This window comes from Meles meles, chromosome 13 (assembly GCF_922984935.1).
Source record: "Meles meles chromosome 13, mMelMel3.1 paternal haplotype, whole genome shotgun sequence".
Classification (NCBI taxonomy): Eukaryota; Metazoa; Chordata; class Mammalia; order Carnivora; family Mustelidae; genus Meles; species Meles meles.
Window position 1 is genome coordinate 60924603 of NC_060078.1, and position 15077 is coordinate 60939679.

The following is a 15077-nucleotide window of genomic DNA, read 5'->3' on the forward strand; positions in this document are numbered from 1 at the left end:
TTTTAAAAAATTTAAAAAGAAAGAAACTTCACCTTGCTGTGTATAAACTGTCCCCCCCAACACACACGCACAGACAATGCTTGTGCTCATTTCCTTTATCACTAGGAAAAGGGGGCTATAATCACATATAGGTCAGCAGTCGATCAGGTATTACGGATACCACTTCCTTGAGTATCTTTCCTCTGAGAAAAGCATACATCAGTGGACCTGAGTTAAGACTACGCCATTCAATGCTGCACACATAGGCTATAAAAATAGAAAATTAAAGACCATGACCTGAGCTAAAATCAAGATTCATATGCTTAACCGACTGAGCCACCCAAGTACCCTTCTTCAGAGCTATTAAAATTTATTTTTAATTTAAATTAGTTTTTAAATTAAATTTTGGTTTAGGGGCGCCCGGGTGGCTCGGTCAGTTAAGCATCTGCCTTCGGCTCAGGTCATGATCCCAGAGTCCTGGGATCAAGCCCCACATCGGGCTCCCTGCTCAGTGGGGAGCCTGCTTCTCCCCTGCCTACCATTCCCCCTGCCTGTGTTTGCTCTCTGTCTCTGTCTCTCTCTCTCTCTCCCCCTTGATCTCTCTGTGTCAAATAAATAAATAAAATCTTTTTTTTTTAATGTTTTATTTATTTATTTGACAGAGAGAGAGGTCACAAGTAGGCAGAGAGGCAGGCAGAGAGAGAGGGAGAAACAGGCTCCCCACTGAACAGAGAGCCCGATGCAGGGCTCGATCCCAGGACCCTGAGATCATGACCTGAGCCGAAGGCAGAGGCTTAAACCACTGAGCCACCCAGGCGCCCCGATAAATAAAATCTTTTTAAAAATCCTTTATTTAATTCATAATTAACTTAAATTTTATTTATATTAAAGTTAAATTAGGATGCTTGGGTGGCTCAGCTAGTTAAGTGTATGCCTTTGGCTCAGGTCATGATCTCAGGGTACTGGGATCAAATTCCACATCAGGCTCCCTTCTCAGTGGGAAGTCTGCTTCTTCCTCTATTCCTCCCCCTGGCCTCTGTGCTATCTTTCTCTTAACACTCTCTTTCTCGCAAATAAATAAATAAAATCTTTGAAAAAAAGGAGTTAAATTAAAAATTCACTCTTCAGTTGCACTAGCCATATATCAAATGCTCAACAACCACATGTGGTTAGTGGCTACCATATCAGACAGCACAACACAGAACTTTTCTATCATCACAAAAACTTCTTCTAGGTGGTACAATTCTAGATGACTGGAATATTCAACATTACTCACATCACATGAACATATATGTTTGGGAGAGTATTTCTAAATAAGCAGTTAATAGGCTGAGATGAAAGACTTTTCAAACATTATAAACCTAACAAAAAATATTTTTTCATCTCTGATTGGGAGAGGGTTTTGAAAGCATAAAAAGCCATGGAGGATAGTACAAAGTAGAATACAGCTGAAATTTACTTCCTAAAAATGAGTATCTTGTGTGTTTTTTAAAGAATGATTACACTAAAACCAAATCATATGGGAAATTACATTTGTAGCAAAAAACACAAAAGCATTACTATGCTTGATGTATATGTTTATACAAATCAATAAGAAAAAATAACATCCTTAATAAGGAAGATGAGCAAAAGAAATAACCAACAAATCCCCCACCCCACCAAAGGGGGGAAATACGGAAAGTTAACACCTTTCTACAATGTTCAACTTCACTTTAAATAAGCATATTAAAAGATTATTTTTATGTATCAAATTAATACAGATAGTAATGTTGACAAAGGTACAGCAAAACAGCCACTTATACCTTATCAAGGAAAGTATAATTGGTGCATAGCCCCTTTAGGAGGCAGTCTGGCAATCTCTATCAATAGCCTTAATAACGTTTATACCCTTTGCCTCACAACCACCACTCCGGAGAATTCAGCTTTACCCAGAATACAAAAACTAAATGCTTTAAGCAAAAAGATGTTCATCATAACTTCATTTGTAATAAAAGAAAACTGGAAACAACTGTGGAAATAACATCCAATGCTGAGAGAACAGTAAGTAAATCATCACACATACAGCTGTTCTCCCTTATCTGTGGGGGATACATTCCAGTACACCCAGTGGATGCCTGAAACTGTCAACAATACCAAACTCTCTATGTTCTGTTTTTCTCCTATACATACATACCCATGATAAAGTTTAATTTATATATTAGACACTGTAAGAGATTAACAATAACTAATAATACAATCGAGAAATTGTAACAATATACTATAGTAAAAGGTACGTGAATGTGGTTTCTCTCTCAAGTATCTTATTGTACTGTATTCACCCTTCTTATGATAATATGAGATGATAAAATATCTATGTGGTGAGAAGAAGTAAGCTGAATGATGTAGGCATTGTGATCTAGTGTTAGGCTACTACTGACCCATGGTATACAGGAGGAGGATCATCTGCTTCCAAACCACAGAAAATGAAACGACTGAGAAGGGGAGACTACTGTATGTTATGTACTAAATTGTGTCCTTCAAATTTCGTATGTTGAAACCCTAACCCTAACCTAACTAATGTGACTGTACTTAGCTATAAGGCCTTTAAGAAAGTCCTCAAAGGGGCGCCTGGCTGGCACAGTCAAGAGGAGTGTGCAACTCTTGATCTTGGGGTCCTGAGTTCAAGTCCCACATGGGGTGCAGCGATTAAATAAAAATGTTTAAAAAAAAAGTCATTAAAGTTAAATAAGGTCAAAAGGGTAAAGTCCTAATCTCAAAGGGCTGGCTTCTTCATAACAAAAGGAAGAGACCCCAAGAGTGCTTGCTCCCACACAGAGACAAAAGGCCCTGTGAGGATACCTCGAAACGGTGGCCATCTGTATACCCTGGAGAGAGGCCTCTGGGGAAATCAAAGGTGCTGGCACCTTGATTTTGGACTTCCAGCCTCTAGAACTATGAGAAAATAAATTTCCATTGTCAAGCCACCCAATCTGTGGTTGTTATCGCAGTCCAAGCAGACTAAAACATGGATATATAATGTAACCCCATTAAGCTCTTTTTATTTTTTTTTTATTTTTTTTTAAAGATTTTATTTATTTATTTGGCAGAGAGAGATCACAAGTTGGCAGAGAGGCAGGCAGAGAGAGAGAGAGGGAAGCAGGCTCCCCGCCGAGCAGAGAGCCTGATGCGGGACTCGATCCCAGGACCCCGAGATCATGACCTGAGCCGAAGGCAGCGGCTTAACCCACTGAGCCACCCAGGCGCCCTCTTTTTATTTTTTAAGGCTTTTTTATCTTAGAGTGAGAGAAGCAGGGAGTGCACTGTAGGGGTGAGCGGGGGCGGGGTGGGGTGGGCAGAAGGAGAGGGAAGCAGACTCCCCGCTGAGCAGGGAACCCAACAGGATGCTGAGCCATGACCTGAGCCAAAACCAAAAGCTGGACGCATGACTAAATGAGCCACCTAAGCAGGGCCCCATGAGCCTTTTTAATGGATATTAAAAAGAATATCCATTAAGAATTTTTCACAATACAGGGCGCCGGGGTGGCTCAGTTGGTTAGACGACTGTCTTCGGCTGGGGATCAAGCCTCGCATCGGGGGTCCTGGGATCGAGCCCCACATCGGGCTCCCTGCTCAGTGCAGAGCCTGCTTCTCCCTCTCCCTCTGCTGCTCTGCCTGCTTGTGCTCTCACTTTCTCTGTCAAATAAATAAATAAAATCTTTTTTTTTTAAAAAGGAATTTTTCACAAGAAGATATTTATGTTACAATGGAAACTGAAAAAACAGCACGCAAAATGTATGATAATGGTCACAACCATATTCAAGCATCAAAAAAGATCCAATTTTGACGTTAATTTGGACGGTAGGATTACAGGGGAATTCTATTCCTTCTCTTTTTCTGTTTTCTCCAAATTTTCTACAACTCTATTTTTATAGCTAAGAAATCTCACCATTTAAAACAAATTCATCTTTAAAAATTTTAACATCGGGGGTGCCTGGGTGGCTCAGTGGGTTAAAGCCTCTGCCTTCGGCTCCAGTCATGGTCTCAGGGTCCTGGGATAGAGCCCCGCATTGGGCTCTCTGCTCAGTGGGGAGCCTGCTTCCTCCTCTCTCTCTGCCTGCCTCTCTGCCTACTTGTGATCTCTGTCAAATAAATAAATAAATCTTTATAAAAAAATAAAAATAAAAATTTTAACATCCTCAGGGCATCAGGGTGGCACAGTCAGTTGAGTGTCTGACTCTTGGTTTCAGCTTGGGCCATGATCATGGGGTGGTGAGATCAGACCCTATGTCAGCCCCAGAACTCAGCATGGAATGTTTAAGATTCTCTCTCCCTTACCCTGCACCTCTCACTTGTACATTCACTCTCTCTCTCTCTCTCCCTGAAATAAATCTTTTTAAAAAACTTTTTTAACATCCTCTAAAAAGGGCACAAAGGCACTTTTTAGAGAAGAGAGGTGTTTTATACCTTGACTGGGATAGTTGTTACAAGGATGTATACATTTATCAAAACTCATTAAATTGCCCATACCATTGCAATACTGTTTATAAATCCTTGGCAAAGAGAGTCCAGAAACACAATGGGCAGATCACGAGAGAATAATATGGAGAAAACTTGGATATCTGTAAACCAAGAATCTAAGTACTCAACAACATCATTTCTTAAATCAAGTTAATGCCCCTTCTACTTTTGCCAAAGTCAGGGGAAAGTCCAGGTAGACATAAAATCCTTGGCTGTGATGAGTACGTAGAAAAACTGGAGCCTGTATACACCACTGGTGGAAATGTAAAATGATGAAAATAGTGTAGCAGTTCCTCAAAACATTAGACACAGAGTTACCACATTACACCCAATTCAACTAGCAGGTATATACACACAAAAACCATATATCCATACAAGAACTTGTACATGAACGTTGATTCATATTCATAACAGCCAAAGATATAAATAACCCAAATGTCTATCAACTGATGAATGGGTAAATAAAATGACATCACCCATCCATACAACGGAATAGTAATCAGCTATGGAAAGGAATGAAGTATTAATACATGCCACAACACAGACGAAACTTGAAAACACTGTCACAAAAAGTCACATGGCATATGATCTCCCTTACACAAAATGTCAAGAATAGACAAATATATAAAGACAGAAAGTAGGCTGGGGAGTAGGAAAGAAGAAAAAGAAGCCCAAGGCTTAGACTCTATCCCTCTGAAAATCCAGGCTCATCACACAAACCAAAAGATTCAGAAGAAATTGCCAGACTTCTGTTTTCATTCATTCATTCAACAAATATTGGCTGTTTACCAACTAAATATCTAACACTTAGGGTGCCTGGCTGGCTCAGCTGGAAAACCATGTATTTCTTGATGCAGGGTTGTAAGTTCGAGCCCCATGTTGTGTGTGGAAATTGCTTAAATAACTTTTAAATTTTTTCCAAAAAAATTAAGTAAAATAAACATCTAGCACTTAAGTCTTATTAGAACTAAGTTGTCAAATTCCTAGAAAGTAGAACCAGATAACCTGCTAGTTTTAGGCAAATGAAAGAGGCTTTTCCTCTTGAAACTGCTTTATTATTTTTATTGTTATTGTTGTTTAAGATTTTGTTCATTTATTTGACAGAGAGACAGACAGTGAGAGAGGGAACACAAGTAGGAGGATTGGGAGAGAGAGAAGCAGGCTTCCCACCAAGCAGGAGCCCAACACAGGGCTCAATCCCAGGATCCCACGATCACAACCCAAGCCGAAGGCAGAGGCCCAATGACTGAGCTACCCAAGCACCCTTGAAACTGTTTTGACATGAAAGAATGAGGCCGAGAAAATAGAAGAGACAAAAGAAGTAAGGCAAAAGAGCACAGCACAAAGTGGCTCTTCTACCTACTTGCCCAAATGTAATTCAGCTAAAGGGCAGCTTCAAATAAATAATACTTCTGGAGCTGGGATTCTATGCTCAGGTTCTATGGTTTTATTCTGAGACAAAGAGTAACCTAAGATGCTACTAACTTCAGCAGACACTGTAGGTAGCAACCTATAGAGAATCAATCTGACAGCTCAGGAATCAAATGAAAGTAGAAGAAGCTAATTTCTTCTTAGGGTTCCTAGAAAAGAGGGAAAGAGGAGGGCAAAAAAAAGAAGCCCAAACAAAATAATAACACCACAAGGGTGCCTGGGCAGCTCAGAGGGAAACCTCTGTCTTTGGCTCAGGTCATGATCTCAGGGTCCTGGGATTGAGCCCCGCATCAGGCTCTCTGCTCAGCAGGGAGCCTGCTTCCACCTCTCTCTCTCTTTCTGCCTGTCTCTCTGCCTACTTGTGATCTCTCTCTGTCAAATAAATAAATAAAATCTTTTAAAAGGTTTAATAAATTTTTTAGGTAATTTTCTTTTATTCTTTTAGTGAACTAAATTGTATCAAAACTGCTTATCAAGTGACATAAATTATAGTATAAATCACCCCAACAGTTTCCAAATCAAATGCTGATTTTTAGACATTATGGTGTGATCTCCTGTTTGATGCAACTGTCACTAGATACAAGATGCCCTGGTTCAAGCCATGATTTAATTTAGGAATATATAAACTCTTCTATCAATTTCCCCATTAAGTTGGTAGTCATTAGGTACCTGGTGCTGACAGGCTTGCTGCAGCCAGCAAAGACGGCTGGATGCTGCCCATATATGACCACCCATGCACAATACATTCCACATACCAGCATTTCTCACACGGCCTGGATCTGGACTGCCTGCACCCTGCCTCTACTGATGTTGCCATCCCAACACTGAGCCCCTGTGGAGTAGCAAGGAGACACTACCTATGCTCCCACCCTTGCTGCTACCAATCTCTGGTTCAAAGAGCACCCATATTCACTCTGACACTGTTCCTAAGCTCTGTTCCCACCTCTGCAGCCACCCAACGGGTGACATAACCAGGCTGGTAGTCTCAGTAACTTACACTATTTACCAAGCAAAATGAAAATTTTAACAACTGCTATAACCTTAAAATATAGACTGGCTGAATTATTCCAAATTTATTGCTTCTTTGGGATGTTTTTTATGCACGTAGTGGTTTCCTATTTCAACATGAGACAGTTCAGATTTAACCCAAAGTCTTCTTTGAAGATTTTTATTTGAGAGAAAACACAAGTCAGGGGCGGCAGGAAGAGGCAGAGGCAGACTTTCCACAGGGGCCCAATGCGGGGCTCGATCCCAGGACCCTGGGATCATGACCTGAGTGAAAGGCAGACACTTAACTAACGGAGCCACCCAGGCACCCCTAACCCGAAGTCTTCTTGTTTGGTCCACTAAAGTTTCTACTTTCTTCCGGTGCCTACTCCCAGGTGAGAGAATCTCTTACTGAGAAAGAGTCCAAGTTTTCTGTGTTAAGAGTAGCTTAAAGGAAAGTTTACTCTCCCCGAGACAATTTCTCCTCACTCCTAAATCCTGTGGCAGCAGTGCGGGTGGCAGCAAGAACCAAGGAATACAGTGAAGAATGAAATTAATTGGTTAAAGTTTCCCCACCTCTTACTGCTCCAAGCAAGACTTTTCTTTTTTCTCTCTCTCTCTTTTTGGTATAAGCATCTTTCCCCATTATTACTTTACCTACAGCATTCATACACAGATGTGAAATCTTTCATTTCTGACCCAGATTCTGGTTTTGAGTATTAAGTCTTTCTCACACTCCCTATTTCTTCATATTTCAGAAGGAGGATTATAAACTTATCTGAAATGGTAGAAATTCATTTTGCTTTCAATTTCTCATTCTGTGGTATGCTGCTGAAAAGCAGTACATAATGAGAAGTGAGAGTAGCAACCTGGCCTGATGCCCAGCTGGGAGCAGAGAAGTTCACCTAAAAAGGACTTGATGCTCCAAATGCCAAAAACTGGGAAGAGGGTTGGAGAAGGGGGTGGGGAGATCTGAATATATGCCCATGGGTAGTAATGAAGAAAGTGTATTCAGCCTGACGGTGGAGTCTTCCGCCCAGCCTCTGTCAGTCTGATGCCTCATTATCTTCTCCATCTTCCCTAACCTCAGGACATTCAATTAGGGAGCAGGTGGAAAAAGCAATTGCAAAAGCAACATAATACCAAAAGAGGTAGAAACTGGGGGAGGAGGGAGTTAAAATATTTATGCAGACCAGGTTCACTGGCTGTGATGTGAGGATCTGGGTAGACAGGCACATACCTGTAACTCTATGTGCTGAACACACAACCTTATCATGTCATCCCACCTTCAACCGTCCTCATCAGCCACTTAATCTCAGGCAACCATTTTTCTACTCTCCTATGCTTCCTCCATGCGCCCTCCACTCTAATCATCCTGAATTCCTTTCTACCTTCCAAACATGCCACATTTTCAAACCTCCAAGCTTTTGAACACGCCGGTCCCCTGCTTGTGTGTCCCTCCCCCTCTCTTCCACATAGAAAACTCCCACTGTTTCTTCATGACTCAGGTCAAATGCAACCTTCTCTGTTATCTTCTCTGATGCCCCAGTTAGCATTAGTCACCCTGTGGAAATCTTTTTGTCACTTACCGCAGCAGCAGTTAAGGGTGCAGCTTCTGGGCTGAGAGAGACCTGAGTCTCTCCGATCTAGGGAGTCTGAATCGTGGTAATGCAACTTAACTTGGTGTGCCACTGTGGTAGCTAGCCTGCAAGATGGCCCCCAGTGGTCCCCACCTTCTGGCATTTACATCTTTACATAAGGATAGACCAACATAGACCACCAACTGTATCAGGGTTGGTCTACATGACCAGCAGAAATGATATGTCATTTGAGATTAGGTTATAAAAGACCCTACGGCTTCCATCCTGGACTCTCACTCTCTTCTTTCTCTCTTGGATTACTTGCGTTGGAGGAGGCCAGCTGTGGTGAGCAGCCCTATGAAAAGGTCCACATGGCAAGGAACTGAGGTTTGCCAACAACTATGTAAGTAAGCTTGGAAGCAAATTCTCTAGCCCAGTAGAGCCTCAGATGCCTACAGGCCCAGCTAACACTTTTTTTTTTTAAGATTTATTTATGTATTTGAGAGAGAGAGAGAGAGAGAGACAGAGAGAGTGCGTGCGCGAGGGGGAGGGAAAAGGAGAGGAAGAGGGAAAAAGTCCCAAACAGACTCTGAACTAAGCACAGAGCCCAACATGGGGCTTTATCTCACAACCCATGAGATCATTACCTGAGCAGAAAATAAGAGTTGGACACTCAACCGAGCCCCCAGCCCCTCACCGCCCACCCCCCACCCCCGCCAGCTAACACTGACTACAGCCTTGTGAGAAACCCTGTGCCAAAACTACCCAGCTACATTGCTTCTGCATTCCTCAACCACAGATACTGTGAGATAATAAATACCTGTTTTACATCACTCAGTCTGAGGTCATTTGTACACAGCAGTAGTATTGGTTATCTATTGCTGTGTACAAATGACCTCAGACTGAAGATGGGATGGCAACCACTTAGGCTTTATAGTAAGAAAAGCTGAGTTCAGATCTAGGCAATGGTGCTTACTAACAGAATAACCCTGGGCCAAGCACTTAGCCAACAGAGCCTAAGTTTCCTTACTCGGAAAATGCGAAAACTGAGACTATAATACTACACTAAAGGTAAATAGCCTATCCTAAAACAAGAACATAAGATAACCAAGCTACAAATAAAGTCTGTAGTAAAATAAATCTGATCCCTAAGGTTCTGAGGTTCAGAGACAACACGTTAAACAAACTGAAAACTTACCTAATCAGTTTCATTTAAAAAAAAAAAAAAAGCAGCTTTCATGGTATTTGAATTAAAATAAAGAATCAGGCTTACTTCTAAACACCAAAAGAAAATGCAAACAGAAAAATGAAAACTGTGGGGCACCTGGGTGGCTCAGTCCTTTAAGCATCTGCCTTTAGCTTAGGTCATCATCCTGCAGTCCTGGGATCAAGGCTCACATCAGACTCCCTGCTCAGCGGGGAGCCTTCTTCTCCCTCTCCCTCTGCTCTTCCCCACCACTCATGCTTGCTCTCCCTCTAATAAAATCTCAAAAAAAGAAAAAGATAAGAAAAAAATCCAAACTGCAACCTACTTACCTAAAAGTAAAATTTGTATCATTATTTATACCTAGGAAACCAAGATCAAAGTTGGAAGTCTACTCTATTCAGAGTCAAACTGTTTATACCTCCCAGATCCCAGGTCTGTCTCTAGAATGAGGCACAGACACTGCTATTCACCAAACTGCTCTCTTGCTGAAAAAAAAATGGAAGTTGCAATTCTGTTGTCAGACTCAATTCAGATGCTTTTTAAGGAAAAAATATATATATTTGGGATCACACCATTGTGGCTCAGCTGTTCTTGGGCATTAAATATAAGACGAATGCAGAAACAGCAAAGGAGAGAGAAAGTCTGAGGACTTAGACTTTATTAAACTATGATTTCAGGGCGCCTGGGTGGCTCAGTGGGTTAAAGCCTCTGCCTTCACCTTGGGTCATGATCCCAGGGTCTTGGGACCGAGCTCTCTGCTCAGTGCGGGGAGGAGCCTGCTTCCTCCTCTCTCTGCCTCTCTGCCTACGTGTGATCTCTGTCGGTCGATAAACAACCTGATCTCCTCAGGAGGCGGGAATCTCCCAGCCAGGTCACTATACATATAATTTGCCTAGCTAGAATAGTTCTGACTAGGCTGCTGGACTATGTAGGATAACAAGAGACCAAAAGCTCTATTTCTCTGGTCTTTTCCTACCTTCTAACTACTGCTGACTACTTTAACGCCAAAGCCCAGGGATGACTAAGTGGCTTGCTGGTATTCCGTACCTTTGGATTATAACAGCCACCCATGATCACTGCTTCAGTGCATCAGCCCTGTTCTTCATGTAGTGTGCCTAAAGTGATAACGAAGATACGTGCAGAATCCAAACTGTGGTTTGTACATTCTCCCCCCTTCTGTAAAGATGTATAAATCTGGGCCATAAACTATTCCCTGACACTTCTCCATACACAAATGAGTTTTTCCTGAAGTGTATACAGAATTTTGCGACTATAAATTTCCTATCACTCAATTCTGTAAAATAGATTTGCACACATTAAGTGAACCATGGTACTTACACATACAGATCCATAGGAAACTCCTTCATCATGTGTGTTACAATAAACTCTACCATCAGGTCTGAGAGGGAAAGGAGAACAATTAAATCAATCAAAATGAAATGCATTTCATGCCTTTCAGTTGGAAAAAACCTCAGTATACCTTGCACTCATGCTGATGACAACCACTAACCACATCTTAATTCAGGTCTAGGCAATGGTGCTTACTGAGTTCAGGTCTAAGCAATGGTGCTTACTAACAGAATAACCCTGGGCCAAACACTCAGCCAACAGAGCCAATAAACGCATGTGCACAAGAGATTTCATTGCACAGATAATTTATACCATGGCACTAATGCAAAATTCCAAAGGGAAATCATATTCTGAGAACCCAGTGATGAGGCAAATGGAGAAGAAATTATGGATTACATCCATGTAACACTCTATGTTAAGCTCTGAAGTTATGTCAGCCTATCTCTTCTCACAATCACGCTCAGCCTGACAGATATTGATTGAATGGTCTGTGGGGCTTTGGGTCAATAGAGGCTTATTATATAGTCTTAATTACTGTTTCTAAAATCAAGTAGCTCTAGGAACCAGGGCTGAATATCCAAGTGAAATGGGATTAAGAGTTCAGATCATTCCCCTAAGGAAAACGCAAAATTGTGGGTAGATAGAATCACGTAAGATAGAATCCCCTACTGTCAGCTCTGTCAGGCTCATCTCAGCTTAATTTACTCAAGAGGAAGTTTTATATGTCTGATCCGTGAGCTTCAAGCCTCCTGGCCAGCTGACACATCAATCTGGACCAAGAAGGGAACCGAAGAATTTAAAATTTTGATCAGGAATAAGATACTTTACAAATTTAAATCATGTATCAGGCTTAGACTTAGCCATTTGTCTCCCTGGAAAGATCTTTTTCTTTAAACAACAGAACCCTTTAACTGAGCATTCTATTTGTTGGAGTTGTTAACAATAAACATGGTTTCTTAGACCAGAGAAGAAACGTAACTAGTACCTTCTCTGAGGGAGCAGCACAGCAACCAGGACCTACCCCTCCTCTTAATCCTGAAAATCCGTCACTGACTCAGAAAAGTGCCAATTCTGATGAGACTCACCCAGTACTGCACATACTAAGGGACGGCAGGGAAGGTTCTTGTCCGCTGCCTTCTTCCTGTGTCTCATAGGCTTCACACAAAAAAGAAATGAAATTAGTAGACACCTGAACTGACATCCAATGGCTCATCATCATGTTTTTCATGCAAATAAAATCACTACTACAGAGATGCTACCTTTTCTTTCTTTTTCTAGTCATGGGGGTGGGGTGGGGCAGGGAGGACTTGTAAATGCTTCTCAGTTATCAATGCAGGCCTGTGACAAAAACACAATTCACAGCAAGACAACAGCCCCAAAGGGCACTGGAGCATACTAGAATGGGAAAGCTGTTGTTTTTATTTTGATTTTATCTGTACAAGTGACATTACTAACAACAAAAGAGGTATAATGGCATTTTTCTTTGATAAAATGATAAAAAGAGCAGAAGGTAACTGTGTAGAGGCAGCAACAGTAGCCCATTGCAAAAACCAAAAGTAAGTTTCAATATAAACCTCAAAGCGTATTTCTGAACATACCTCCAAGTTTGAAGTAATTCCCTGATACCTGCATATTCTATTTCCCCCACTTCTCAAATAAAATAGCATCTCATCTTAACTAATCAAAGACCGTACTACATTTTGAAACAAAAGGCTTAGGCCCATCTCCTTGTTGAAATCTACATTACTGATACATTCTAATATTATTGCCATGGGGACATGGTTGTGGATCTTTCCATCCTCTCTTGAGTAAGAAAGAGCTCCATGACACGAAAAAAAAATCCCAACAACAGGCTTGGGCCTGCTGAACAGCAGTTAAGCAAAAGCCCTTTAGTACAACATTCCACCCACATTTGTTCTAAGTAGGATCAATCTCATCCTCCCCAATCCTGCCAACATACCAAAAATTTCCTCTAAGAAAAAACAAGAAACAAAAGTCACACCTACCATTCTGTGTAAGTTTACTCGAAAATTCATATTGTCGTCATGCAAAAATGCATTTGCATACTGATCCTAAAAAAATAGAAATATGGAGAAAAAGTAAGGAATGAGAGCTATACTTGGGAAACTCAGTTTATCATCTATCACACTTGCTACAAATCCTTGGACTTCAAGAACTACTTTCAAGGGGCGCCTGGGTGGCTCAGTTGGTTAGGCGTCTGCCCTCAGCTCAGGTCATGATCCTTAAGTCCCAGGCTCAAATCCTGCATCGGGCTCCCTACTCAGTCGTGCTTGCTCTCTCTCACTCTCTCTCTCAAGTAAATAAATAAAATCTTTAAAAAGGAAAGAAAAAGAAAGAAAAGAAAAAGAACTACTTTCAAAGACCTGTTAAGAGAGCTAATGGGATAAGCCAAGAGTCTTAATGTCAAACCCTACTTAAGTCACGAGCTTTTAATTGGGCCTAATTTTCCAGTGTGTCTCTAACTGGTCAAAAATCTCTCGGCAAATTACAAACAATAAAAAATTAAGGCACAGGATTCGAGGCAAATGCGAGAGGAATCTGTTTTCCTATTCTCTCTTCCTTGCCATCTGCCCAAGGAGCCTGTTCTGTTTGTGACAGCTTGAAGGTTTTCATCGGGGCTGCAGGATACATGTGCAGACTCCACATAAGGATCCACGATTAAGAAGAAAGGTCTGCACTCTGCCGGGAATGGGCTTGGCACAGCAGGAGAAAACTGCTACACAGGCAGCATGGCAGTAGGCAAGACCCCGTCTATCTCTGGCTTTGATGAAGACTGATGGAAAATCAAAAACCTCTCACCCACCAATCGGTAATGAGCATCCCTTGGCCCTTTCCCAACACCTTTTCTGAAGATCTGACATGCCTACAGACTCCAATTACTAGAACTGTTACAACTTGTGGAAAACAACTCCTTTAAAGATTTTCTTAGAAAGATTTTTGAAAAGCAATTATAACCAGGTCCACTGCTAATAAGCAGCTCTTCCGTAACCATCTACCCATAACCTGTGAAAAGTAGGTCATCTTTTCACAGAGAACACAAAAAGGGAAAGAATGAGCGAGATATTTACTCCATGTGGACCACCTTTACTATTTTTCTTGAGAGAGAAAAGATCAGAATAAGGGATAATAAAGGGGGTAGCTAAAGCGAAAATTTAGCTCTAAATTGACTCAAGTTCTGCCCATAACCAGGGATCTGCCTAAGTGACGCCATTTGGTCCCTGTGGTTTTCTTTTTACACTTGTGCTGCCACCAAGACTCAGGGTGAGTTTAGGCCTAATGAATCCAACCAGAAGAGCCTCCTTATAAAGCACATTTTATGTTTACTCTCAGGCTCTTCTTCACCAAACTGCAATCAGCCCAACTTAACTCGGTTTCCAATCTCCCTCTTTCATTTTTCTGTCCACCAGCCCCCCACAGGGAACTTAAGCTCCTTTTTTCATTTCGCTAAATGCAAAAGACCCAACACGAGCAGCTACAAAGGGGCAGGGTTATTTCTTCTACAGAGGCTTAAATCTCATATTTATTTATTTATTTTTAAAGATTTTATTTATTTATTTGACAGAGATCACAAGTAGGCAGAGTGGCAGGCAGAGAGAGAGGAGGAAGCAGGCTCGCTGCTGAGTAGAGAGCCCGATGCAGGGCTCGATCCCAGGACCCTGAGATCATGACCTGAGCTGAAGGCAGAGGCCTTAACACACTGAGCCACCCAGACGCCCCTAAATCTCATATTTAAAACTCTTAAGAGCTCATGTCTTCCAATTCAAAATTATAGCAGTTATCATAACACAGTTCATTACTAATTCAACCACTAAATACTAATTGAGGCTCTACTATGTGCTAGACACTGAGAATACACTGGTGAAGGACCTTGCTATCAGAGCTTACACTCTAGTGGGAGGAGACAGATGACACAAAGAGGAAAGATTTTCTTTCCCAACCTTTAGGATTCTTAAAGTCAGGAACAGGAGACGGGAAGAAAAAAGATAGCACTTTGTAAGAGATTAGCTAATATCAGAAGACGAGAG

The 15077-nt window shown here is 41.5% G+C and overlaps 1 protein-coding gene across 5 annotated transcripts in view; it reads right to left on the reverse strand.

The window, feature by feature from the left end:
- The window catches only part of ARMH3 (armadillo like helical domain containing 3), a 182846-nt gene that overhangs the window by 123502 nt on the left and 44267 nt on the right, over nucleotides 1–15077 (reverse strand). For all 5 annotated transcript variants that reach the window (XM_046027652.1, XM_046027653.1, XM_046027654.1 and 2 more), the window contains exons 17-19: nucleotides 13038–13103; nucleotides 12117–12186; nucleotides 11020–11080 (exon numbers count right to left, since the gene is read on the reverse strand). In XM_046027652.1, the coding sequence (XP_045883608.1) occupies nucleotides 11020–11080; nucleotides 12117–12186; nucleotides 13038–13103 (197 nt within the window). The remainder of the gene's footprint in view (nucleotides 1–11019; nucleotides 11081–12116; nucleotides 12187–13037; nucleotides 13104–15077) is intronic.